General features: G+C 43.1%; 1 protein-coding gene across 6 annotated transcripts in view; it reads left to right on the top strand.

The window, feature by feature from the left end:
* Positions 1-27,115, top strand: part of C6H8orf34 (chromosome 6 C8orf34 homolog) — a 350,072-nt gene that overhangs the window by 136,611 nt on the left and 186,346 nt on the right. For all 6 annotated transcript variants that reach the window (XR_013217047.1, XM_077270640.1, XM_077270641.1 and 3 more), the window contains 4 exons: positions 4,867-4,995; positions 6,725-6,753; positions 8,131-8,303; positions 24,634-24,800. Coding sequence is in view for 5 of the 6 variants with exons in the window: in XM_077270640.1 (XP_077126755.1) it covers positions 4,867-4,995; positions 6,725-6,753; positions 8,131-8,303; positions 24,634-24,800 (498 nt within the window). In the remaining variant the exon portion in view is untranslated. The remainder of the gene's footprint in view (positions 1-4,866; positions 4,996-6,724; positions 6,754-8,130; positions 8,304-24,633; positions 24,801-27,115) is intronic.

The following is a 27,115-nucleotide window of genomic DNA, read 5'->3' as shown; positions in this document are numbered from 1 at the left end:
AATGTTTACCGACCACAAAAATGTGGTTTATTTGCAGACTGCCCAGCAGCTAAACTCTCGCCAGGCTAGGTGGTCCCTGTTCTTCTCCCAGTTCCACTTTATTCTCCATTATCTTTCCGGGGAGAAGAACATCCGTGTTGATGCTCTCTCTCGCTCAGTGGTGTCTTCAGAAGAGGAGGAGGAGGAGCCTCGGCTAATTGTCCCTTCTGAGAGCCTGAGAACCGTGGCCCCAGTTTCGCTAGAGTCTGTGCCCCCTGGCAAGACTTTTGTACCATCTAATTTGCGACTGGAGGTTCTCTCTTGGGCTCACTTGTCCAGGGTGGGCTGACATTTTGGGACCAAGAGGACATCTGATCTTCTGGCGAGGACGTACTGGTGGCCGTGTATGGCCCGTGATGTCGGGGATTATATTTGGGCATGTGTCTCCTGCGCTAAGAATCGGTCTCCTCGGCAACGGCCAGCTGGGCTACTTTACCCCCTGTCGGTGGCAGGCAGGCTCTGGGAGATGGTCGGGATGGTCTTTGTTGTGGGCTTACCCAATTCTCGTAGCTGCACCATTATCTGGGTAGTCACCGACCATTTTTCTAAAATGGTGCACTTGGTGCCCCTTCCAAGTTTACCTTCTGCACGGGCCTTGGCGGCGTTGTTCATTAAACATGTTTTCCGTCTACATGGCATGCCTGACAAAATTGTCAGTGACCGGGGTCCCCAGTTTGCGTCTCGGTTTTGGAGAGAGCTCTGTCGTTTACTCAGCATTGATCTAAATCTCTATTCTGCGTACCATCCTGACACGAATGGGTTGGTAGAGAGGCCCAACCAGACTCTGGTCACATACCTGCGACATTTTGTCAGGATGACTGGGCATCTTTGTTACCTTGCTTTGAACAATGCCGTAGCCTACGCCACCGGGCAGACTCCATTTCTCCTTAATTACGGCCAGCATCCACGTGTCCCTGTGCCCATGCCCGTGTCATCCACCAATTCTAGGGTGGCAGACTGGGCGGTGGAGGCACGTGACATTTACGACCACATGCAGGATGCCATCTGGGCTGGCAAGAATGAGGGTTTCTGCCAATGCACACCAGCGCCCAGCTCCGACCTTTGCTCCTGGCGACGTAGTGTGGCTCTCGGCCCATAACGTCAGGCTGCGAGTTGAGTCCACTAAGTTTGTACCTCGCTACATAGGCCCTTTTCAAGGTTCTGGAACAGGTTAACGCTGTGGTCTACCGTTTGGCTATTCCTCCGCGCCTAGGTATCATCGACACTTTTTATGTATCCCTCTTAAAGCCCGTCTATATGTCCCGGTTTTCCGAGTCATCTGCCGGGACATCAGGTTCGTCCATGAATGAGTATGAGATGAACTCTATCTTGGGGTGCAAGGTGGTACGTGGCAAAAAATACTATCTGGTGGACTGGTGGACAGGACAGAACCTGGGAACCTGTGGAGCACATTCAGGCTTCACTGCTCATTGCAGTCTTTGAACGTAGCAAGGCCCAAGGAGGGGGGGCTGTTATGACCCCAATGGCGAGGGTCTCAGAGGAACGTGGAAGTCTGCAGAATACAAAAATCCAGCTCATAGGGCAGTGGTAACTGGGTTGACCATATATCTACTCCTAACGCCAACACTAGAAGTAGCCGGGGATCATTCCTACGTTGATTCTAGATGACACGCGCCAGCCGGAGAATCTAGCTACCCCTAGTAGAGGAAAACAAAGACCTTTCTTGCCTCCAGAGAAGGGGACCCCAAAGCTGGATAGAAGCCCCCCACAAATAATGACGGTGAGGTAAGAGGAAATGACAAACACAGAAATGAACCAGGTTTAGCACAGAGAGGCCCGCTTACTGATAGCAGAATAAAGAAAGGTAACTTATATGGTCAACGAAAACCCTATCAAAATCCACACTGGAAATTCAAGAACCCCCGAACCGTCTAACGGTCCGGGGGGAGAACACCAGCCCCCTAGAGCTTCCAGCAAAGGTCAGGATATAGATTTGGAACAAGCTGGACAAAAATACAAAACCAAAACAAATAGCAAAAAGCAAAAGGCAGACTTAGCTGATATAACTGGAACCAGGATCAGTAGACAAGAGCACAGCAGACTAGCTCTGATAACTACGTTGCCAGGCATTGAACTGAAGGTCCAGGGAGCTTATATAGCAACACCCCTAACTAACGACCCAGGTGCGGATAAAAGGAATGACAGAAAAACCAGAGTCAAAAAACTAGTAACCACTAGAGGGAGCAAAAAGCAAATTCACAACAGGGGGCCTAGGAAGGGGGTAATGTTAGGTGTCGAGTTCCTGCCGCTGCACAGGGGGAATCTCGAACCATGTCCGCTGCGGCCTCCCATTCTTCTCCAGCCGCAGTGGAACCTGCTCAGTGGAGACGTCGGTCCCAGCGCCTGGCTCGGACAGATACTGCACGTTTGGTTACTGCTGCACTTCCAGGTTCAGCCATTATAACCAGTACTGTTCGGCGGTGAGCAGGCACTCCTGGGAGGAAGTCCTGCTTTTCTCCTTCTGAGCATGCCCAAGGGAAGACCTCTCATTGAAGGTCAGGGGTCACATGCTCAGGTCCTGTAGCAGCTCCTATTGGTCCACTAGGAAGGTCCTGGAGAGCTACAACTATAAAAGGTTTGCATGGCCGCACGGCCATGCACTAGTATCATTTGTGTTTGGCTGTTGCCAGTGGATAGTCTACCACTAAGTTTATATGTGGTGTGAGTCTGTTTAGCTTTGTGCTGTACACTCAGGCAGGCAGCTAGCGTCAGTGGGGGCAATTAGCCTTGGCTTAGCATCTGGTTCCTTCTTGTGTGCGGTTAGCCCAGAAGAGTTCCAGAGCAAGCACAACCCTCGTTAGGGTATTATTCTCTGTGTACAGCGCGACTCTGTGAGGCAACAGACCTCGCTTTCATTTCACACAGGGTGAAGTTTAACCCACGTGTGAGCTCAGTGTCCATCCGCCATTACTTTGCAGCAGGTATCTCTGCACGGTGGAGCCCGGGCTGCGAACGCACCTCGTATCAATCTCTCTATTACTTGGTGCGTTCCGCTAGCCCTAACAGGAGCCTTCTTCTTCTTGATTTAATTACAGTTATGTAGTCTTTTATTTACTCACCATACCCATCTGTAGTTCTCTTTTGGAAATAAGAATATTGTATAGTTAATTCAAAGCCACGCACTATAGTTATAAAGTCAAAGCTGCCACCAGTGGCACCATGAATGGTTAAGCTTTGTTATGACCACAGTCTGCTAGTCGGTGAAGTTTTCCCAGTTGGCACATGCTGGCAGCTTCTAGTAGATGAATTAGCTGTGCAGTGAAGTGGCTTCTACTGAGATTATCATGTTCCTGGCGATGCAGGTCATTAATATATTTATGAAAGAGACCTGTTTGTTGTGTAACTGAATGAGCACACTGATAAGTGTATCGTGCAGACTGCCCCGGGTGAACCTGCATTTAGTAATTAGGAAAAAGGCGCAGTCTGAGTTACATGGAGTTGGTCCCAACTTTCAGTCTTGAGAACATACATCAATTTTGTCCAGTTTATTGACCCTTCTCAGTATATTTTGCTAGATATCTTGTATGTGTGTGTGGGTGTATATCATATAGGTTATAGGCAGGTGTGCAAAGCAAAAATGCTGCAAACTAAGTATGCTTTAAAAAACCAAAGTGTTAACAGTTCATTTTTTTTTTCAATTAGCAAAGTGCAAAGTGAATGAACAAAAGAAATACCATTAATGGGATTTTCCCCCAAACAAAATTTGTTTTAATCAATAGATTTTTGAATAAAAATAAGTTCCTCAATTGGAGGTGTTTAAAATAAAATGTTCCTGTGCTGAGATAAAAAGCTGCATGTAAAATGTGTTTTATTGATTTTGACTAGTCTCATGCTGATGGTGTGACTTTTCCTTGTGTGGATGTACCCTTCTGCTTTAGAGTTGATAGACACAGAATAGATACTTTAAAGCCCCACTCCAGTATTTATTTTCTAGCTCTGTCCTGTCCCTAGTAATATACTTACTAGCCATTGTCTTCTTCTCATCACGGCTTTGTTCCGACTATGCTCCGCCTTCTTTTGACCAAAACTTCTGTGTGACCGGAAGTCAGAGGTAGCAGTCATAAACTCTCAATGTTAGTCTATAAGAGCCTTCTTCTGGCCTCGTTCTTGCTCTCATAGACTTACATTGAGAAGTGAACGCCGGCTCGCCTAGCAAACACTCGAGCCATTCAGCAGGTCACATCCAGCAGAAGACAACTGGAGCCGAGAAGTGGAGCGGCACGTAGTGGCTGGTTAGTATATTAGTAGGAGCAGGGAACTTTACGCTAGTGACAACACTCCAGTGCTGAAATGAAACAAATACCAGAGTGGCGCTTTAACGCAGTGTAGATAAACCTATACTTAAGTAGCCATTTGAGTACAATGTAAGACCCCTGAACTCCTCAGTCCATAGGAGGTGTAATAGAAATCCTAGGGGTTACATAAAGCCTCCACAGTAACTAATGACTTACAGACTCATGTATTATTTTTCCTGTAGCAATCTGTACCAATCTTAGAGTTGCTTGAAGTTAGAATGGAAATATTCTCCCATAGTGGAAGTATTCCTAGGGCAGAATATCCCTGATTTGCAGCATCTGCCATCTGAGAGGCTGTGATCATAGCTATTAGTTTTCACAAAAATCTCTGCAAAACCAATGATAAAATTATAACAATATGGTAATATGTCTAGACAGATTCAGACATCTTTTTGTAATTAATCACATTGTTATTAAGTCTTCATTATTATATGGTTTTACATACTACTGTATGTTTTTTAAGGAGTTTAATTTCAGAGTAATTAAATATAAATTCTTTACATTTCTTTAGTGCCCAGATCTATTGAACACCCTAAATGGGACTGGCGGACAAAACCAGAAAGTCGAGATTTTGATGAGTTAAACCACATTCTTCAGGAAAGCAAAAAACTGGGGAAAGCTCTGGAGAATCTGTCAAGGAGTAAGTCACAAACAGATGTGTAACATGCAAAGTTGGTAAATACAAAATTTGTGCTAATATTATAAATCTCTTTTCCTCATCAATTCATGATAATGATCCTAAGTGTCATTTCCCCGCATTTGTACAATGGGAAACAGTATATAATGAGTGTGGCTTTACAGTGTACATCAGAGGTCACCAACTTTTCAAAGAGCCCCATTAAGCTCTGAGAGAGGGTTGTGAGCCACGTCCAGCTCTCGCCCCCCTCACAGTAAAGGCAATCAAAGCCCCATTATGGGTATGATGATAACCAAATCTTTTCCACAGAAATAAGCCCGAAGCCGAAAATCAAGATCCAGGGGTTCCCACATTACCGTCATTCAGTATTCTCCCATCAAGCACTCACAACAAACTAAGGGTATGTGCACAAGTCAGGATTTCTTGCAGAAATTTCCTGAAGAAAACCGGAAATTTTATGCAAGAAATCCGCAATTTTTTTTGCATTTTTTTCCCTTTTTTTTCGCGTTTTTTTTAGCATTTTGCAAGTGTAATTGGCTTGCAGAATGCTAAAGTTTTCCAAGCGATCTGTAGCATCGCTTGGAAAACTGATTGACAGGTTGGTCACACTTGTCAAACATAGTGTTTGACAAGTGTGACCAACTTTTTACTATAGATGCTGCCTATGCAGCATCAATAGTAAAAGATAAAATGTTTAAAAATAATAAAAAAAATAAAAAAATGGTTATACTCACCTGCAGACAGCTGATCTCCTCAGCGGCGTCCGTTCCTATAGATGGTGTGTGTGTGCAGGACCTTTGATGACGTCGCGGTCACATGAGCAGTCACGCGACCAATCACAAGACCGCGACGTCATTGCAGGTCCTTCACACACAGCATCTATATGAACGGAAGCGGCAGCGTGCACCTGAGAGGCGGGAAGACTCCGGGGGCCATCAGAGGGTGAGTATATCACTATTTTTTATTTTAATTCTTTTTTTTTACCAATTATACGGTGCCCAGTCCGTGGAGGAGAGTCTCCTCTCCTCCACCCTGGGTACCAACCGCACATGATCTGCTTACTTCCCGCATAGTGTGCACAGCCCCGTGCGGGAAGTAAGCAGATCAATGCATTCCTAGGTGTGCGGAATGCCGGAAATTCCGCAAATTTAATGAACATGTTACTTTTCTTTCGTGGAAAAAAATGCAACATTTGCACAAAAAATGCGGAATACCCTGAAAATAATGGGAGGCATATTTTAGCGTTTTTTTTCGCATTTTTATCACGTTTTTATAACGAAAAAACGCGAAAAATACTGAACGTGTGCACATGGCCTCATATCGAAAAAACGCGAAAAAAAACGCGAAAAATACTGAACGTGTGCACATGTCCTCAAAGCACCTCCTCTGACCAGTTGTATCATCCTGTCTACAGCTTAGTATGCTTAAATTATCTCTAAACCCCTAAGACCATTACATATGCATTCACGAAATTCACCATTTTCAGATGTGCTCTCTTTACCTGTTTGGTAGACCTGGAGCTCATGCACCAAGCTGGTAACCAAGCTACAACCGTAAGCCACAACTGATGGGACTGCAAGCCACATGTGGCCTGTGAGCTACAGGTTGGGGACCCCTGGTGTACATATTTCCCTTTAAATTATTTCTAGGGTAACTTGTTTCTTTTTACAAAACATGAGAGATATTGCATGGTTTAACTAATATTTTTTTAAACTTGTTTTTTTTTTCACAGGTATTGCTGTTTCAGATGAATTGGAACAGGTATCTTTTTAATACTTTTATTGTAGTATTATTTTCACTATTTCTATGTTTTGGAAATGCATGTAAATCCAAGGGTGTAGCTAAAAGTTAATAGGCCCTGGAGACCCTCTAATGATATACCACGCTGAGTTTAAGCAGCCAGTGCTTCATACATGCTATCCCTGGATTGGGCAGTCAGTGTCTGATACATGATGCCCCTAGATCGGGAAGTCAGTGCCTGATACATGCTGCTCCTAGATTTGGTAGCCAGTGCCTGATACATGCTGCACCTGGATCGGGCAGCCGGTGCCTGATGCATGCTACTTCTGGATCAGGCAGCCGGTGCCTGATGCATGCTACTTCTGGATCGGGCAGCCGGTGCCTGACACATGCTGCTTCTGGATCAGGCAGCCGGTGCCTGATGCATGCTACTTCTGGATCAGGCAGCCGGTGCCTGATGCATGCTACTTCTGGATCAGGCAGCCGGTGCCTGATGCATGCTACTTCTGGATCAGGCAGCCGGTGCCTGATGCATGCTACTTCTGGATCGGGCAGCTGGTGCCTGACACATGCTTCTTCTGGATCGGGCAGCCGGTGCCTGATACATGCTGCTTCTGGATCGGGCAGCCTGGATCGGGCAGCCTGTGCCTGACACATGCTGCTCCTGGATCTGGCAGAAGGTGCCAGATGCATGCTGCTCCTGGATCAGGCAGCCGGTGCCTGATGAATGCTGCTCCTGGATCGGGCAGCCAGTACCTGACACATGCTGCTCCTGGATTGGGCAGCCGGTGCCTGATACATGCTGCCCCTGGATCGGCAGCTGGTGCCTGATACATGCTGCCCCTGGATCGGGCAGCTGGTGCCTAATGCATGCTGCACCTGGATCGGGCAGCCATTTCCTGATGCATGCTGCCTACATCGGGCAGCATGGGTCAGCTGTCAGGTTTCCTTTAATGTCAGTATTCCTAGTAGCCTAGGGCAGAGAATGGGTTAGATATTATATGTAAATAAATAAAATGGCAATGTTAAATCCCCCTACCAAAAAAAAAAAAAAAAGCACTACTGATCTCTTCCTCCGCCGGTGATCAAGAGCTAAAGTTCTGGCGGTCCGTCTGAGCTTTACTTATGAGCAGCCATCATGTGACCCTTTCAGCCAATCAGTAGCTGCAGTGTTTCCATTGTACTTTATAAGCATCACAGCCCAGAGCAGAGCTATGATGCCAGTAGTACAGCATGTGGCCGACGAGCTATGGACACAGGTTTGTATAGTTATAAGGTTATATTGAGGTTTGTCACTAACCTGCAACCTCAGTCCCATACTTCAACCTTTACCATCCCTGTTTTTAACGATACTATACGTTATCACTAAAATAAATTCTCCATTTTTGGTATCTTAAGGACACACGAGCATTTAACTCCTCACTTCTGAGACCCTGCGTGATTGGAGAATGGGTTGGACGAGAAGACAATGACGTTGACCCTTTAGCTTCAGAAATGATACAAACTCCTGTACCAAGAAATAAGAATGAACAATGTGAAGGGGATGAAGGCAGTGCAAGTCCTGCTGGGAGGTCGGTATCACTGCACAATGCTTACAGCTAGTGCATATTCTCAGTGTTAAAGGCAATGAATATCACATGCTGCAATTATTGAGTTTAAAGGGATTGTCTAGATGTTAAAAAGAGGCTGGATAATACATGCTCTTGCAGTGTTGGCTCCAGTGTTCCTCCGACAGTCTTTCTTTACATGGCAAGAGATGAGAACCTGCATGTTACATTAGTAACCTTCAGAGCGATAACACTAGAGAAGAAGGGGAATGGCAAGTCTACCGAGTAAAATATATTATGTTATCATATTACATCGTAATGAGTCAACTTGTCATTTGGGGACACCGGTAATGGCGGCCTTTACCTGGTATCACCTCTAGAAAATGAGAAGGAAGAAGCCGTTGTAATTGAGAAATGATGGAATTTAAAGAAGCAAACAAATAGATTTTATCAACTTGACTATATGAGTTACATCAACTGAAAGATGTTTATTTGCCATGGATGGTTTGTTTTATTTTACTTGAATTATTTGAATTTCTTGATATAAGCTGTGTATATTGTATGGTGCCAGGAGCTTGTACTTGGTGCCAACCCACAGCAATTGCCACCTTATGTAAAGTAAGCTTAAAAACTAAATGTAAAATAGCATTAGTTAGAACATAAAATGCCAGAAATAAAGAATAATTTCAATTTTGAAAAAGTCACGAAAAATGTAAAACACATATTTTATATGTTTACTCATTAAGACCCATGCATCAAAACACAGGATAACCCCTTCCTAAAGTGTGATATGCATATAAGTGTGTATCCTTGGTAGAGCGTCTGGAGAGGACTTGCATCTCAAAGACAATGCCTTCAAAGAGAATGTTATCAGGAAACGACCTACTGTTTGTTTTTTATTTTAAATGTAGGCAATTTTATTTTTCATGTCGCAATCTGTATTAAAAAATAAAAATGTTGCAGTTTTCACCCTCACCACTGCAGCTGTTTTAGACAATCTTGCCTTTCAGAACGAGTTAGTTTTCAGTGTGCTCATTACTATCATAGACAGAATTATAATGACATGTAACAAACACAGATACATAGCAGATAACACAGGATCCATCAGTCACAATAGGTCATGTCACATCCGACCTCCCCCTCCCTTCTCAATGACCTTTACACATGCTCATTATATTCTATAATATAAAAGATAGGGCCAGAGTCAGTCTATTGCTGCATGTAACAGTGCACTGACAGAGAAGGCTGGCTGCTCTTAATAGGGATTGCATGGACTAGTTTTGCTACTTTGTTTAGCTGGGCACAGGGAACCCTGGCCTTTAACCTTTAACCCTGTACAGGGATCTGGACTTACGCATGACTCCCTGGGTTGTGTATAGAGTGGATCATGGCAGAGCCAGTGGAGCAAGCTGGCACAGTAAGGCCATGTTCACACGTTCAGTATTTGGTCAGTATTTGTAAGCCAAAACTAGGAGTGGGTGAAAAATACTGGTGGTGACGTGTTTGTATTATACTTTTCCTCTTCTGATTTTGGCTTTCAAATACTGATGTAAAATACTGACCAAACACTGAACGTGTGAACGTAGCCTTAAAGATCATGTCCAGGAAGTCAGAGTCAGGAACAAAGTAAAAAGTCAGGGACGACATCAAGTGGATGCCAAGATTAGTGTCAGGAATCAGAGAAGAGTAACAGGAATATTAACCAGGGTAAGTACAACCTATAACTGGCAACACAGACAGTGTGGAGGTGGTTAACACAGAGTGTGGCCCTGCCCAAGGCCCTAATTGGATAAACTGTGTTAGAATGGTTGTCCTAGCACTTTGTGTGACTGCAGACTTGTGAATCCTCACAGTGGGTGACAGCAAGTAGATGTGTGCGGCGTCCCCTAATGTAAGTAATTGAGCGAGGCCTGACAGTGTAATCAGAATGTGAGCACTCTCAGCATTGGACAATCCTCACAGCTCACAGTGTGTTACAATAGATGAATGTGGATAAAATCTGCGCTGCTGTGACAAATACTGAATCCAGATATAGTTGTAAGGTGTTCAGGTGGTTTATTCAACGCGTTTCGAAGCTCATGGCTTCTTCTTCAGGAAGTTTCCACACAAAGATATCTTTGTGTGGAAACTTCCTGAAGAAGAAGCCATGAGCTTCGAAACGCGTTGAATAAACCACCTGAACACCTTACAACTATATCTGGATTCAGTATTTGTCACAGCAGCGCAGATTTTATCCACATTCATCTATTATAACGTCTCTAAGAGGTCGCAGCGCCGACCTGTGGATCTGCAGCAGCTGACAAATTACACGCCTTTACTTTGCACCATCAGGTGAGCAGTTCTCTCATAATTCTCTAAGAGCAGTCCTGAGGATAAGACCCTATATGCGCTTTTTTGTCTCCTATTCTTCTATACTAGCTCACAGTGTGTGCGATGTGAAGATTCACAAGTCTGCAGTCAAACAGAAAGACCGCAGGCTTGAAGCTTTAGGCCGGTCAACCCCTTTAAGGTATTAACCCACAAGCTCCCTGCCTATATAACACTATAAGTTCCAGAAATTCCAGCACTGCTCTTTGTCACCTCACTTCATCCACAGAAGTAGTGCTCGCAGGTACAAATATGGATGTTACACTACTAACATGCATGCGGATTACCTGACAGATGATGAGCACAGAATTTCTCCAGTGGCCAGTGGTAAAACTTGCCAGATTTCTCATTTTTATTTTTAATACAGATTGTGATATGGGGAAAAAAACATTGCCTAAAATTATAGAAAAAAAAGAAATCTAATATATAAAGCTGAATGTGTGTATGTATGTGTGTATGTGTGTGTGTGTGTATGTCCGGGATTGGCATCTGAACCGTCGCATCTACAGCCACAAAATTTTGCACAGTCACACGTCTGGACCCCGAGAGCGTCAAAGCTATGTTGTGAGGTGAAATTTTAACCCCGCGCTTTCCAATTCACCAAACAATTTTGCCCCTATCTACATAATGGGGAAAAAGTGAAAGGAAAAGTGTTGGAGACGTTGCAGCTACAGGCACAAAATTTTGCACAGTCACACGTCTGGACCCTGAGAGCGTCAAAGCTATGTTTGTGAGGTGAAATTTTAACCCCGCGCTTTCCAATTCACCAAACAATTTTGCCCCTATCTACATAATGGGGAAAAAATGAAAGGAAAAGTGTTGGAGGCAAATTATCAGCTGCCAGATGTGAACAAGGGGGACTTAAAGAATGAGAGCGATGGCGCCAAAGAGTATATACTGTACAGTTGCTAAGGTGGGGCCCCGACATGGGATAATCACCACACCACCACGGGGATATGATCACACACACAAAATGCGCCACACACTACCACGTGCTCGAACACATATACCAACCTCAGCGCACAATTCACCACACATACACCAACCTCGCCACATAAAAGTTGAAACACAAAAGTCGCCGCTCAAAACTCGCCACGCGCAAAACTCTCTACATGCAAAACTCACCTCATGGAAAACTCGCCACACGCAAAACTTGCACACGCTGAAAAATTGCCACATGCACAAAAGTTGCAACACATGCAAAAGTTGCCTCACACAAAACTTGCACATACTCAAAAGGCACCACACATAAAACTCGCCACGCGCAAAACTCACCATGCGCAAAACTTGCTGCACACAACTTGCTACACTAACCTGTCACATGCAACTCGACACACAAAAAGTTGCTACACGCATGTTGCCACACAAAACTCATCTCACAAAAGTCGCTACATGCATGTCGCCACACGCAACTCAACACACACAACTTGACACACGAAACTCGCCCTAAAACACACACAAGTCTGGTATTATCCTTCAAAAATAAAAATCTGATTAATAAGCAGACAAACTATAAGAGCAACAAATGTACCATATAGGAATCCGGCAGCTGTCAGTCACATGACCAGTCTATTATGTGTATGTGTGAGCTAATATATACTGCCAGGGGGTGGGCTTACTGTTGGCTGGGGATTTATCAGGCTGCCAATTTAGCTTACAAATACTGAGGTAAAAATACTGACCAAATAACGTGTGAACGAGGTCTAATACAGGAGGAGATGACATACAGATATATACTATATACAGGAGGAGATGACACACAGGTATATACTATTTACAGGGGAGATGACACACAGGTATATACTATATGCAGGAGGAGATGACACACAGATATATACTATATACAGGAGAGATGACACACAGGTATATACTATATAGAGGAGGAGATGACATACAGGTACATACTACATACAGCAGGAGATGACATACAGGTATATTCTATATACAGAAGGAGATAACACACAGGTATATACTATATACAGGAGCAGATTACCTACAGGTATATAGTATATACATGAGGAGATGACATACAGGTATATGCTATGTATAGGAGGAGATGACATACAGGTATATGCTATGTATAGGAGGAGATGACATACAGGTATATACTATATACAGGAGGAGATGACACACAGATATATACTATATATAGGTGAGATGACACACAGGTATATACTATATACAGGAGGAGATTACATACAGGTATATACTATATATAGGAGGAGATGACATACAGGTATATACTATATACAGGGGAGATGACACACAGCAGGTATATACTATATACAGGGGAGATGACATACAGGTATATACTATATACAGGAGATGACATACAGGTGTATACTATATATAAGGAAGATGACAAACATGTATATACTGAGGTGAAAATGAGAGGTGTGAGGTGAAAATGAAAAGGTGTGAGTGCAAAATGAGAGGAGTGAGGGAAAATAGTGGAGTGATCGGAAAATGACAGATGTGAGGTCTAAATGACAAGTGTTAGGGGGGAATGAGAGGAGCGAGGGGGAAAATAAGAGGAGTGAGGGGGAAAATGAGAGGTGTGAGGGAGAAAATGAGAGATGTGAGGGGGAAAATGAAAGATGTGATGGGGAAAATGAGAGGCGTGATGGGAAAATAAGAGAAGTGAGGTGCTATAACTAACCACGGATATTTACTATGCCCAGGCAACGCCGGGCTCTTCAGCTAGCTTAGATTTACAATCTCCATGCTTTTCTCATGGTCAACTTTATGTGGCCTGTTCAAGAGTTGGAACAGCCAAAAATCTGTTTGTCTTTGCACCTGAAGGAAAAACTAAGAATGTTGTTTATCAAAAGGCTCTCGAATAAGTAGTAGAAGATTACTTCACATTACTTGGCCAATTTAGTTAAATCTGTATGGAATATCTCTGGTGTTGAAATATATGTTGTAAAATGCTTCTATTAGCTTAGTTTTTGCCTTTTAATAATTACACTTCTATCTATTTGTTTTGTGGTTTTTTTGTGCAGAATAAATTTTTGTTAACACATTCTATTTTGCTAACAGCAGTTATTACCCCAGGCGAAGCCGGGTAGTACAGCTAGTTTTACATAAAGACGGGATTTAAATAATTGGTAATTTTCTGATGACACGTTCCTTTTTAAGAACAATTTAAAATTAATGTAAATTATGATGTTGGTAATCAATAGAAATAACTTCCTTTACAATCACTATAGAAGTTGACTTTTTTTTTTCTTTTAGATAAAAACTATACTGTTTTTACCTATCCCATCCGCCATCTCATTATTTCCCCGGCTGACATGTTTACCAGGTTTATGCAACTATGGATTCATTTTAAATCATTGATACCAGTGCCAGGATCATCTTGTGCTGCAGCAAAAACAGAAAATAATATTAAAATACCCCAATGTATCCAAGGTCTTCTTTGAAGGAGAATATTTAATAATGAATTCAACCACAACACAATTATTGGAGGCTGACTCTAATGGAAAGACCTGTAGACTCAATCTAAAATGAAAGTTCTCCCACCCTCGTTAGTACAAGCGGATGGCAAAATAAGCAGATAACAAACAACAGCAAATATGAAATATTCATAGAGTATCCCTATTGAAAATAATTCTGCAGAATCTGAGGCTGGTTTGCTACGTGTTTATATGGCCCTGAGACTATAGCAAACACGGTTCATTATCCCCCTGGGTTTATTTCCTGTAAAGAAAACTACCAATATTTTCTGCATTGAAAGAAATGTGTTGTGATATGCACAATAGTGACGTGGAGATCAATTTGATTAGTCACACGAGAATTAATTTTTAAAACACACTGATAAAATAGAACTTTACTAGACTATGGATTCCTTATCATTTAATATGACTTTTAATACTTGGGTTGTTGCAATATATTTGTTGCTTTTCTTTACTTTAAGAGCAAATGTTTTAGCACTAAACATTTAAATAGTTAAATTGGATCTGTCGTCAGATTTGACAATGCAAATTGCATGTTATTAAGTGGATCTCTTAGACCTGAAGAGGCTGGTGTACTTAGTTTGAATGTATATTAGAATGACTGTGTATGGGCTTGTGCAGACGACCGTATTATTGGTTCTAACCGAACATTGGATCGCACCCGAACCAATGTTGTCCCATGTCAGATCACCGCATGCACAAGCTTGATCCAATATTTGGTTCGCACTCAGCCATGCAAGTCAATGAGTCTGTGGAAACCATAGTACTGCGTGACATCTGAGTGCAGTCTGATTTCCACAGACTAACACAATGGAGAAGATGGAGACTTTTTTTATCCATCTTCTCATTATCCGAGTGAATCGGATCACACTCTGATCAGTGTTTGATCAGAGTGTGACTCACATAATTGACCCAATTTTCTTGGATGAGAAAATATATGCTTGTGTGACCCTTGGCTAAGGCCATGTTCACATGTTCAGTATTTGGTCAGTATTTTGCATCAGTATTTGGAAGCCAAAACCAGGAAAGGGTTAAAAATGCAGAAGTGGTGACGTGTTCCTATTATACGTTTCCTCTATTTGTTCCACTCCTGGTTTTGGCTTACAAATACTGATATAAAAATACTGACCATATACTGAGTGTGACCGTGGCCTAACACTGATATTAATCCACCTAAAGAATGAGAGAGATCACAGGTACAAGTGTATTCAGTTTCCATCCGTCTAGGATGACTGACAGCTGCGTCAGACAATAAGGAGTAAGTATACCAGCTTCATCAGATCTTAGCGATATGTATTGTTAGTAATGCATGCAATTTGTATTGTCAAATCCGGTGAGAGATTACTTTGGTATTCCACCAGAAAATATTTAAGAAAGGAAAAGGTTCCAGCTTTGACAGTTGCAAAATGTCACTAAAGGTGATGCGCGAATATACTCGTTACTCGAGATTTCTCGAGCACGCTCGGGGGTCCTCAGAGTATTTTTTAGTGCTCGTGGATTTAGTTTTCATTGCCGCAGCTGAATGATTTACATCTGTTAGCCAGCATAAGTACATGTGGGGGTTCTCTAGCAACCAGGCAACCCCCGAGCATGCTCGAGAAATCTCGAGTAACGAGTATATTCGCTCATCACTAGTCAGTCACTTACTTTACTGGGTGCAGCAGTTATGAGAGTCAGAATTTCCTCTGTTGCAAATTTAGCCGAGCTCAGATGTATAACCCCGCACACAGCACAGCTTTCTGGGTACTTTGTATAGAGATAGAGATGCTAATTAGTGATGAGCGAGTGTGCTCGTTACTCAGGCTTTCCACGCATGCTCGGGATGTATTTTGGACATGCTCAGAGATTATGTTTGAGTCGCTGCAGCTGCAGGGTTTGTGGCTGCTAGACAGCCTGAATACATGAGGGAATTCCCTAACAAACAGACAATCTCTGCATGTGTTCAGGTTGCCTAAAAGCCCCAAATCATGCAGCTGCGGTGACTCATCTCCAAGCACCCCCAAAATACTCGGAGAACACCCGAGCATGCGTGGAAAACCCAATTAACGAGCACACTCGCTCATTACTAATGCTAATCAGTGGTGGGGTCAGGTTGGACTAGGATGCACTAGGCCCATTGTCCTGTAATGATCAACTCCTCCTTATTAAATAGTGGTATTGAAAAAGCAGCACACAGCCTAGTAAGTGACACATCACTGTAATCAGGGTCTCTGGTCCTACATCATGCTGCTTACATAACAATCGCCTGGTAACAGATTAGCTAGTAAACGGAGACCGATGACCGGGCCATAATTCTGTTTCCCTAACTTAGCAAACAATTATAACAACCTCCTATTTACAGGCTGTAATACAGATCACAACCATTGCCTGGCTACAAATATAGCATAAACAACTCCTGACAGAATATTACAAAATCATGTTTTTTTGTTCTTTTTTTTTATAAAGCTAGTTATATTTTGCCTTAGTAAATGTCAATCTCATAGGAAAGTTAAGGAAAGACAGCTGTGTAAAGTGACCACATGGAACAGAAAATCACGTTCCGTGTGCTAAGTAATATTGTATATCAATATTTGATACCATAAAATATGTAATAATCACAACCTCTGCACTTTATAAGTGAAATATGTTACAAAAGGTTTGCGTGACTTTATAGTTAAGATCAATATCTCAGGACTATTAGGAAAGAAGAATCCTTTGATTAAAAAGATCTCAAAATATTTTTATTACAAACCTAAATTCCCAAAAGAAATCGAATTTCCATTAGAAATTCTAGATGAGATCAATATCGGTGACAGACTACAAGATCAAACATTTGAAGGCTTTGTGTAAAACACTAGGGCGCTTTCACAAAAAGAGAAACAATAAAAAGAGATAAATGAGAGGTTACTAGTCAAATCCTATGAGCACACATTAATGGGAAAAGCTTGGCAAAGGGATTAAAAAAACTATTACACTTCAAATACATGATCACAGCAGAAATAAGAAAGCTTAGTCTTTGGTGCAGGTATTGTAATTGCTGAAATAAATAAATGTATAAGTCTGTAGTGAATGCTTGATCTCCATTCTCACATCCCGGAGCACAAAAAGTTGTGCTGTAAGTAAAAATGGAGCAATAAACGATTCTCTGATAGTATCTACAAGAGGTTCAGCTATTCATAAAAAGGAGCAGCAAATAATTATAGAGTAAATAGCTTCAAGTGTTTTTTGTGTAAAAGGACTTTTGGGAGGGATTACGGGGGTGAATAGGGTGTAGACATTTCAGTAGGTCCTGTTGAGTAGGCCCTAGTCCATCTTGCTTGTTTATAAGGTTTTGGAGTATGTCAGTGAGAATTTCTGCCCATTTATCCAGAAAAGTATTTGTGAGGTCAGAGAGTGATACTGGATGAGACGACCTATGTTTTAATCTGTATTCTTTATTATCCCAAAAGTGTTCAATGGGGTTGAGGTGAAAGCCCTATTGGGTGGGGGGGCAGTTAAGCTTCTTTCACACCAAACTCCCCAACCATGCCTTATAGACCTTGCTTTGTGCACTTGGCACATTAATGCTGGTACATGGGCAGCACGGTGGATCAGGGGTTAGCTATGTTGCTTTGCAGCGCTGGGATCTTGGGTTTGAATCCCGCCAAAGACAACTTGTGCAAGGAGTTTGTATGTTCTTGCTTGGGTTTTCTCCCACACGTCACAGACATACTGATAGAGAATTTAGATTGTGATGATGGAAAGCACTAGGGAATTAGTGGCGCTAGATAAGTGAGATAAATAAATAAGTACAGAAAACAGCTTTCCCCAAACTGTGGCCCTCAAGGATGGAAGCATGCAATTGTCTGCATATTGTCTTGTATGCAGAAGCATAAGGCTATGTGCACACGTAGAATGGTCCACTGCAGATTTTTCCGCAGCGCATTGGATAAATCTGCAGGGCAAAAACGCTGCGTTTTTGCTGCAGATTTATCGCGGATTTACTGCGCTTTTTGTGTGCGGATTCCACTGCAGTTTTACACCTGCGGTTTTCTATTGGAGTGTAATAGGGTGCAGGGTTGCGTATGTCACCACGGAACAGACAGACCAACTGTTGAGGGGAATTTATTAACAGGAGTAAGATTCTCCTCGCAGCGAGTAAACAGGGGGTTAATAGAGGTAAATCAAACAGTAAACAGTTAAGCGAGAACAAAAGGGTTAATGAGTGTTCTTGTAACCTATCAGTCCAGGGAGGTCCTGACTGTAGGGTCCTAATTCCAGTGTGGGTACAGTCACCAGCAGAGTCCGCTTTCATGTACTCACAAGATGAAGTCTTTAGCTTTTACAGCACAGCCAGGAATCAGGGGCTCCACACTGTTAAGTCTCTCACCAAGAAACACAGTCTCTGTACTGATACTTCGGGGACCAAGGAATAGAAGTCTCTTCTCTGTTTCCTGGAAACTCCGGGGTTAAGACTTTTCTCCCAGTGAAGCTGCAAGCAGGAAATCACACAGCCACTTTGCTGCAAGCCTCTGTGCACCAGGCTGACAGTCTCTCTGTATTAACGATGTCACACACACACTGGGCAGTTACTTATCACACTCAGGGATCTTTGCTTGTCACTGCGGTCACCAGGGCTGCACCCAAGTCACTGTCTCTGATTCAGGAGGCTTCCGAGTCTACACCCTCACATCCAGCCTTCACTCTGGTGGGTATCTCAGCCTCAGTGCCCTCACGGGGAGCACTACCTTTAGGGGAGCACGGCGCTGCAGCCTGCCCTCTCTTTGGCGCGCTGCCTTCTCTCTGCTCTCCCCCTCTTTTCTGACCACACCCCTCTCTCTTCCCAGCAGTCACCTGGTCCCCTCTGTCCAGGGCAGATAGTCTTCCCCCCAACAACCCAGCTGTCTGACTAAGTGGTTCCAGGCAAGGAGCAGGGAAAGCAACCTCCTTACAGGAGCAGGGGTAAACCGCTGCAGAATCCGCAGAAATAATTGACATTCTGAGGAATGTTAACAGCTGCTTTTTTTTCCACAGCATGTGCACAGCGTTTTCTGTTTCCCATAGGTTTACATTGTAATGTAAACTCATGGGAAACTGCTGCGGACCCGCAGCTGCGGAAACGCTGCGGATCCGCAGCAAAATCCGCATCGTGTGCACATAGCCTTAAAGGGTTTTCCCCCACAAACAAAGTACATTTTAATCAATAGATCTTGGGATGATAATAATAAGTCCCACATTTGAATGTGTTAAAAAATTATACATGCCTGGCCTGAAGACATCTGTCTGAATTTAAAATGTGAATCCCTTATTCTTTTAACTAAATTCTTCTTAAGATATTATCTGCCTGTCTGCCACACTCAGTAACGCTTTTATCACCCCCTTCTTATAATTATAGTCATATTAATATTAATTGTATCACTTAATATTTATATGTATCACTTAATATTGAGCAAAATTAGGTATGTTGACACCCCCCTATATATCGTATGAGCCCTCACACAGCCCCTAACATACAGTATGAGCCCCCACATAGACCCTCTATATACAGCATGAGACTCCCACACAACCACCTATATACAGTATCAGCCCCCAACATACAGTATGAGCCCCCAAATAACCTCCTATATAAAGTATAAGCCCCCACATAGCTTCCCTATTTATAGTGTGAGCCCCCACATAGCTTCCCTATTTATAGTGTGAGCCCCCACATAGCTTCCCTATTTATAGTGTGAGCCCCACATAACCTCCTATATACATGCAAACATCCCATACACATCTGAAAAAAAAAACAACACATACTCATCTTGCTCTCTCGGTCCATAGGCTGGACTGGAACAGCCAGAGGGCAGAATTTGCACTTCACCCGTGTCTGCTCCAGAGGATATCAGATACACTGTTGCTAAGATGAGTATAGGGTTGGTTATTAGGGCCTGAAGAATACACCAGAAATGACAGCTGAAAAATTAACAATTTAGTGAACGCCATAGAAAGTTGCAACACTTATCCATGCAGAATACCCTACCCAGCTGCATGTATACTATATATCTTACAATGTATAGTGTGGTCTATTGTATCCAATTATAATGCTTCTTCCAGTAAATAAATGAAGACAAAAAGCAGAGATTACTTAAAGAGATCCTGTCAGGTCCCTGGGCGCACGATTGGAAGTCTAGAAGACCTCTGATCATGTGCACTGCGCCTCTCTGAAACCGGCATGCATACACCTGGCTGAATAGGATCAATGCAGTGAGGGAAAGAAGCCGCGCATGCACGAAGTAAGTCTACCGCTGGCGATTACCCCAACGCTTGTAGCCTGCTAAGTGGGCCGACTAGTCTGGGGACAATAAAGCCCCATCGGCGGGTCAGAGGCCTCATTTATATATCATAAATGGAGTTTAGAATTGCTTTGTCTAAAGATCTGTTTGTGTGTAATGTAACACAGGGACTGATAGGCAGTGTGTCCATATATGCAGACACAACTGCTGGTGGTTCTGGGGGCGTCGGGGTCCTGACCGGTTCCTTCTAAGCAACTGTCCATTCTCCTGACTAGATAGCTTTCTATGTCCCTTATAGATTAGTGCTGGACTGCTTCTGTAAGTGCAACACCATTTCTGTTAGGGTTTCTTCATGCGTTTTTGCAGGTTTTTTTTCCTGCATGTTTTTCAAGGATTGTGCTTTACATGTCGAGCACAGTGAAAGAGCTTTCTATAATCTCGCGAACTATCAAATCTTTTTTTCAAATCGGCACCTTGTCAATTCTTTCAGCGTTTTTCATCCATTCAAATAAATATGAGAAAAAAACGCAAGTAAGCGGGTGACCTGGACCCGTTGAAACGTCTGATTGAAACGAAACGGCCGTCGTGCTCCACTGCACTTGCTCCCCTCCATCCATGTACTACTTGTATTGAATAAAGAAAGGATTGTTTTATTACATCATGGAGTGCCACATATTTTTTCATCTTTGGCAAATACACAATGTTTGTGCAGCGCCCCAGAGTCCTGGTCGTTGCAGTAACGTCACTCTGCCGCTAAGGGGAGTGATGGTACGTCTGATGGCACTAAAAGAGTTCACCTGACCAGGTATCACAGTCACACACTACACTTCACACTCCAGCCACCAGGGGGAGCAAAACTGGTAACTCTGGTAAAACTGGGGGTTGGATAGGAAGTTAGAGAGAAGCTGACTGGGTTTTGCCCAGGTAACATCTAGTGAGAGGAGAGCGTTGCTTGGGAAGATTCAGGGAGGTCCCTGTCAGGGGTGGGATCCTGGCAGTGGCCTAGCACAAGACAGATCGTTACGGAGCCGTGCCTGCACCTCATTGCGGCGGCATCCTAAGAAAGGACACGAAGCGAAGTAAATTGTGGAGAAGTGAGAAACGAGATCACAGCACAAAGGTGATAGAACCAGAAGGAGTCGTGCCCCAAGATCAGCAACATCCTTCTGAGGCGCGTAGCCGACGGCCGGAATGCCGAGGAAGTAATAGACTCTACGCATTACTTTGAACTACGGCAGGGCAGTTAACTCTAGGTTGGCTGTCTCACCTTTATACCTAATGAAGACAACGGAGGCAATTTTGGAAGAGGGGCATCTCTAGGGTCCCTATAAAATAACTCCAGGCCTACCCCGTCATACGGGTGCGTCCTATCCATATCATCTGGGGGACGGAGAGAAAGAACAGAAACATACACGACAGTTGTGAGGACTATCCCGTGGTGCTCAGCAGGGAGGTACTACAACACACAGGCGCTAGTAGGAAGGCTACTGATTTCCACCTGCAAAGGGAACTCTGGATGTACCTTCAGACCGGCCGGTCTCAGCCAGCCCTGTTAGCAGTGCTCTGGATTGTGGATGCCGAAGCCTTCAGTAAAGAGGTAAAGAGACTGCAACCCTGTGTCCTCGTCATTTACCGCGACCTACACCATTACCATCCACTCATCAAGGGAAGCCCTGGGGACACACTTCACCTGTGGGAAGTTACAACACCTAGCTGCCATTCCATCACCCCAGCGGACCCCTAGCCGCTTCGGTCACCCTGACTGAATACCACAGGTGTCGTCACGAATAGTGTTGAGCGATACCTTCCGATATGCATTGGTATCGGTATCGGATAGTATCGGCCGATACCGGCAAAATATCGGATCTCGCCGATACCGATATCCGATACCAATGCATTTCAATGGGACGCAAAGTATCGGAATGGTTCCCAGGGTCTGAAGGAGAGGAAACTCCTAAATTCCTAAGAATGAGCGCGTGAAGGGCCTTCGATGATGTCGCGGCTTCTGATTGGTCGCGTGAGCACTCATGTGACCGCTCACGCGACCAATCAGAAGCCGCAATGTCATCGAAGGCCCTTCACGCGCTCATTCTTAGGAACGGAGGCTGCCGGTTACAGCGGTAAGATCCAGGGGCCGCCAGAGAGGTGAGTATATCCATATTTTTTATTTTAATTCTTTATTTTACACATGAATATGGTTCCGATACCGATTCCCGATATCACAAAAGTATCGGAACTCGGTATCGGAATTCCGATACCGCAAGTATCGGCCGATACCCGATACTTGCGGTATCGGAATGCTCAACACTAGTCATGAACACTAGACAAACAAGACCTTTTAATTGGACGCCCCTCAAAGGGCCACGGATCGGGTCAGGCCACAGTGACATTCCCCGTACCGAAAGACCCGGTACCGAGTACCCCATTGCCCTTAACGTGGGGGCGCTCTAAACGCACATACCTTTTCACATACTACCACAGGGAGCTTAATATTATCATCTAACTGGTTTTTTTTAGGTTAAAATTGTCTTAGTATCAGAACTTTGACCCCCAAAAGATGTATCAGTATTTGCATCTTATACATTAGTGTGTAAAGCAGCTACCTGCTGAAAACACAGAAAAAAAAGGTTTGGAACAATTCTCAACAAAAAAGTATTAAAAATCTGCCCAAATTGGTCATGTGTGATTGTGAACTCCTCCATTCATGGTATAAACCTTAATGTTCATGAAAAAAAAAAGTCTTTTGAAGCTTTAGTTTACAGCCGCAGGATTTGTATCTGCCTTGTGAGGCTGAGAATCGCCTTGCACTTCAGCCCAGGTAACACGCAGGATGTCATTTAGGTCCTTCTCCAGATTCTGCAACATTGAATATTTATACTTCAAGCAGATGGCATGTCTTCACACATATAGCAAGATTTTATGAGATTTAATACATGAACCCATCTGTTTTGGCCATTTACAAGCTAGGAGAAGGGCCCTAGATGCTCGAAAGACATAACTGATGTAACTACAGGATTCTTCTAACTCGTGTGTTCTAAATACGTCTGCCAATAAAGAAATGCATAATGTATGAGGTACAACTGGAGTATTAGAAGTCACCAAGGAGGTTTGTGATCACATGAAAACAAGGCCAATTGCATGCTTACCGATCACAAAACCCTCGGGTAACTGCCAACATTCTTTCTAGATTATAAAAGTGGCGTACTTTTGGTATAATACACCTCAGCTGCTGCAGGAACTCTTTTCTAAAGAATAGGATTTGGATCACGCACCACATGTATAAAGCACTACTAAATTATACCCAAAATCCATATGAAAATGGTGATGAAACCTGCATGTGTTGATTGTGGATTTTGAAGTTCATACATTGCTGTGGTTGGAAATGTGGCAAAAGCTGCAACAGACTGCTGCACATTATTAATCTATATACAAATAAGGTTCTTTACCGACTCTATACACATGCATCGCACAGTACATAAAGAACTTTTTGATTTTTTTTTTTTAAATATGCGCAATAGGTAAAAAAATGGGACATACACAGACAAAAGAGGGTCTCTGTGCAAGAATAGCATATGGGCAATTTGCTGTCTAATAATGCACTGGCTTATGTGACTGTGACAGGTGCTACTTGCTGCTTTGGAGGTAGAAGTGGCCCCCCTTTACCTCTTGGACCCCTATGCAACTGCACAGGTTGCACCACTGTTATGTCCGACCATGTCCCCCACAACTCTCGTTCCAGTGCTGCTCATTCACCACCAATCTCTACTTCCTGCTGTAGCAGTGACGTCCTATCTCAGGGACATGTGAGCTGTTATTGTCTATGGCGGATCTTTGCTGCAGCACGTGATTGACGTCTGCGGTCACATTTCCTTGTAGCGGGATGTCATTGCTGTAGCAGGGAGCAGAAACAAGCAGAGGACCAGGCATTGGTGGCAAAACAAGCAGTGGGTAATTTTTTTAGCTCATTTTGAAAAATAAAAATCACTCTCCAGAAACCTTTATAAGCAAAAGAGATTTTTATTTTTTACTTTTTTGTTAAAATGTCAAATTATACAAACCACAGGGCAGTATTAGCAGCCAGCGCTCTGTTCACTATAGCACAGGCCGTGCGCTCACTTTGTAATACATTATACTGTGTGATTCTGTTTGAACACCGAGTGGCTTCTGGGTGTAGGTTACATGGTAACTCTAAGAAGTTGTGAAAACCTCCCACCCGATCTTGGCTCTGTATTCCGTCTATGGTCATCATTCTGCTAATGACGTCCATGTACCGGCCACTAATATTATTTACTTTTCTAGTTTGAAGATGGAGCCAAAGAACAAAGGTCTGAAACAACAGCAGCAGCAACATAAGAAGCTGTTGGCAGCCATGCTTTCTCAAGACTCCTTTGACTCCGTACACAGCACCCCTGCGTCTGTCACAGAGGAAGATATTGATAATGAGGATGATGCAATGGAACTGCTAGGTAACTTACAGCCGCACTCATTTATTTATAATGTGCATAGATAGGAGAGGGATTGAGTCTCTTGTTAAGTGAGTAAAGTCCAGGATGGGGTCATAGGGTGCTGACTGATCCCTTCTCTCTGATTTGTGCGGGTGTATATTGCACTCACTGTAGACTCTACAAGATGATTTATTTCTAGTGCTGTAAATACTTTATATTGTGATTGGGTCTATAAATTGCAGGCTGACCTTAGAGGTGTGTAATACATGCCATCCTACCTGGTACATCGCCTGTCACTGCTGATAATTGTACATCGAGCTTGCACCCCAATCCCTAATTTACTGTCCAAACATATGGAAAGGCAGATCCACAGCATGCTGATAGATTACAAAGGGATGTCGTGGTACTCATAATGGTAAGCGTGTATAATCCACCTACTCCACTGATTGAACTGCTAATCAGTCGTGGGTGTGGAGTTACACAGATTAGATGGACTAGTGTGCACGTGAGACCTAGTCAGGCAGGGATTATCCCCTGCTAATAAAACTCTGATTGTATTGAAAGTGCAACACACATCCTAGTAAGTGAAACATCACTGGAATCAGGCTCTCTTGCCCTATATTAGAATCATAAAATCATAGAATGTTAGAGTTGGAAGGGACTTCCAGGGTCATCGTGTCAAACCCGCTGCTCAATGCAGGATTCACTAAACCATCTCAGACAGATGTCTGTCCAGCCCCTGTTTGAAGACTTCCATTGTAGGAGGATGCACCACCTTTTGTGGCAGCCTGTTCAACTCATTGATCACCCTCACTTTCAAAAAGTTTTTTTCTGTTGCTCTAAGATTAAACGGCAGCAATTTGCTGACAAATTCCCTTTAACATTAATAAAAATGATCTTATTTCATACATACATGTTTCCAAAATACATCACCACCATATTAGAATATAGTAACCCCTCCACCCCCTGCTTCCCTGAACTACCCATAGTTTTTCACCTATCAATTGTACAATGTATAATGTGTTGCATTCAGGAAAATATTGTGATTCTTGATCAGAGTAAACCATTTTTCCATCTGCTCACCTGCTTTCTCAATGTGTATACCACCTTCAGTAATGTAAATACCAAATAACCCATGTTAGCTAAACTATTTTTTTATTTAACTATCATCCAAGCTTTACAATGCTATGAAGTTTTATATTATACTTCACTACCAAATTTTGCTTCCTTTACTCCCAGTCACTATGCTGGAGTGCTGTTTCAATGCCCAGTTCAGTTTTCTTTAGATGCTGCTTAGCAAGATTCCTACATTATAATCGGTCTGTGTGCAGAACTTTCCATGTCTGAGTACCAGGTTGGAGAGCAGAGAGACTCAGACAGGGAAAGTCTCAAAATAGGGTTGAAGGCGGCTTCTAAGGAGCAGGAAGAGAAGATGTAAAATATTCTAATGAAGTACAGGATATTACAATATATCATAACTTTGCAATTTCTGGAGGATACATTAAATAATAAAAAAATGTAGTTACTCTTTAGTAGCTTTTTTACTGTATGACATCTTTAATTCTTCTTCCCACATTTGGTTATCTGAGCACAGTTCCAAAGGCCATTCACCATTTGTCACGCTGTGACTGTTCATGGTTAGGGAAAGGGGCCCTGAATCGTCCCTAGGACTGGGGCCCTAACTATCCCTACTGCCAAAAGTACTTCTAAAAGTGAAGAGGTTGGGCCACCAGACTTATTGTTCTCCTAATATTCCCTACGCTGTCCCCTTCCCCTCCCCCAGGATGCCTGGGACAGAAATACTAGTGTATCAACACGTAAGAGTCAGGGATAACAGAAAGCAACAAACGTACAAACACTCACTAAAGGTAGAGAGTAGGGTTGAGCGAAACAGATCGGCCAATTTCAAAAGTCGCTGACTTTTGGGAAAGTCGGGTTTTGTGAAACCCGACCCGATATCACTGTGGGATCGGGTCGGCCGTCGGCGATCTTCGCTCCAAAGTCAGGTTTCATTTTTTATATATACAGTATATATATATATATATATATATATATATATATATATATATATATATATATATATATATATATGTCATTGAGACACATATATATATATATATATATATATATATATATATATATATATAAACGAAGAAATAGAAAGAATGCGGCACTCACCCAAAGTCTTCACTTCTTAAATGTCCTTTATTGAACGTGGCATACCATTTCAGACTTGGTACAATACAGGCTAAGGCATGAGAAGGGAGCAGTGCGGGAGCGTGCAGAGACGAGACAGACAACGGCCGTTTCGCGCTAGACGCGCTTCTATGGGTCCA

The sequence above is a fragment of the Ranitomeya variabilis genome, chromosome 6 (genome assembly GCF_051348905.1).
Source record: "Ranitomeya variabilis isolate aRanVar5 chromosome 6, aRanVar5.hap1, whole genome shotgun sequence".
NCBI lineage: Eukaryota > Metazoa > Chordata > Amphibia > Anura > Dendrobatidae > Ranitomeya > Ranitomeya variabilis.
Note: the sequence above shows the minus strand (reverse complement) of the source record. Positions and strands in the feature narration are given on the sequence as shown.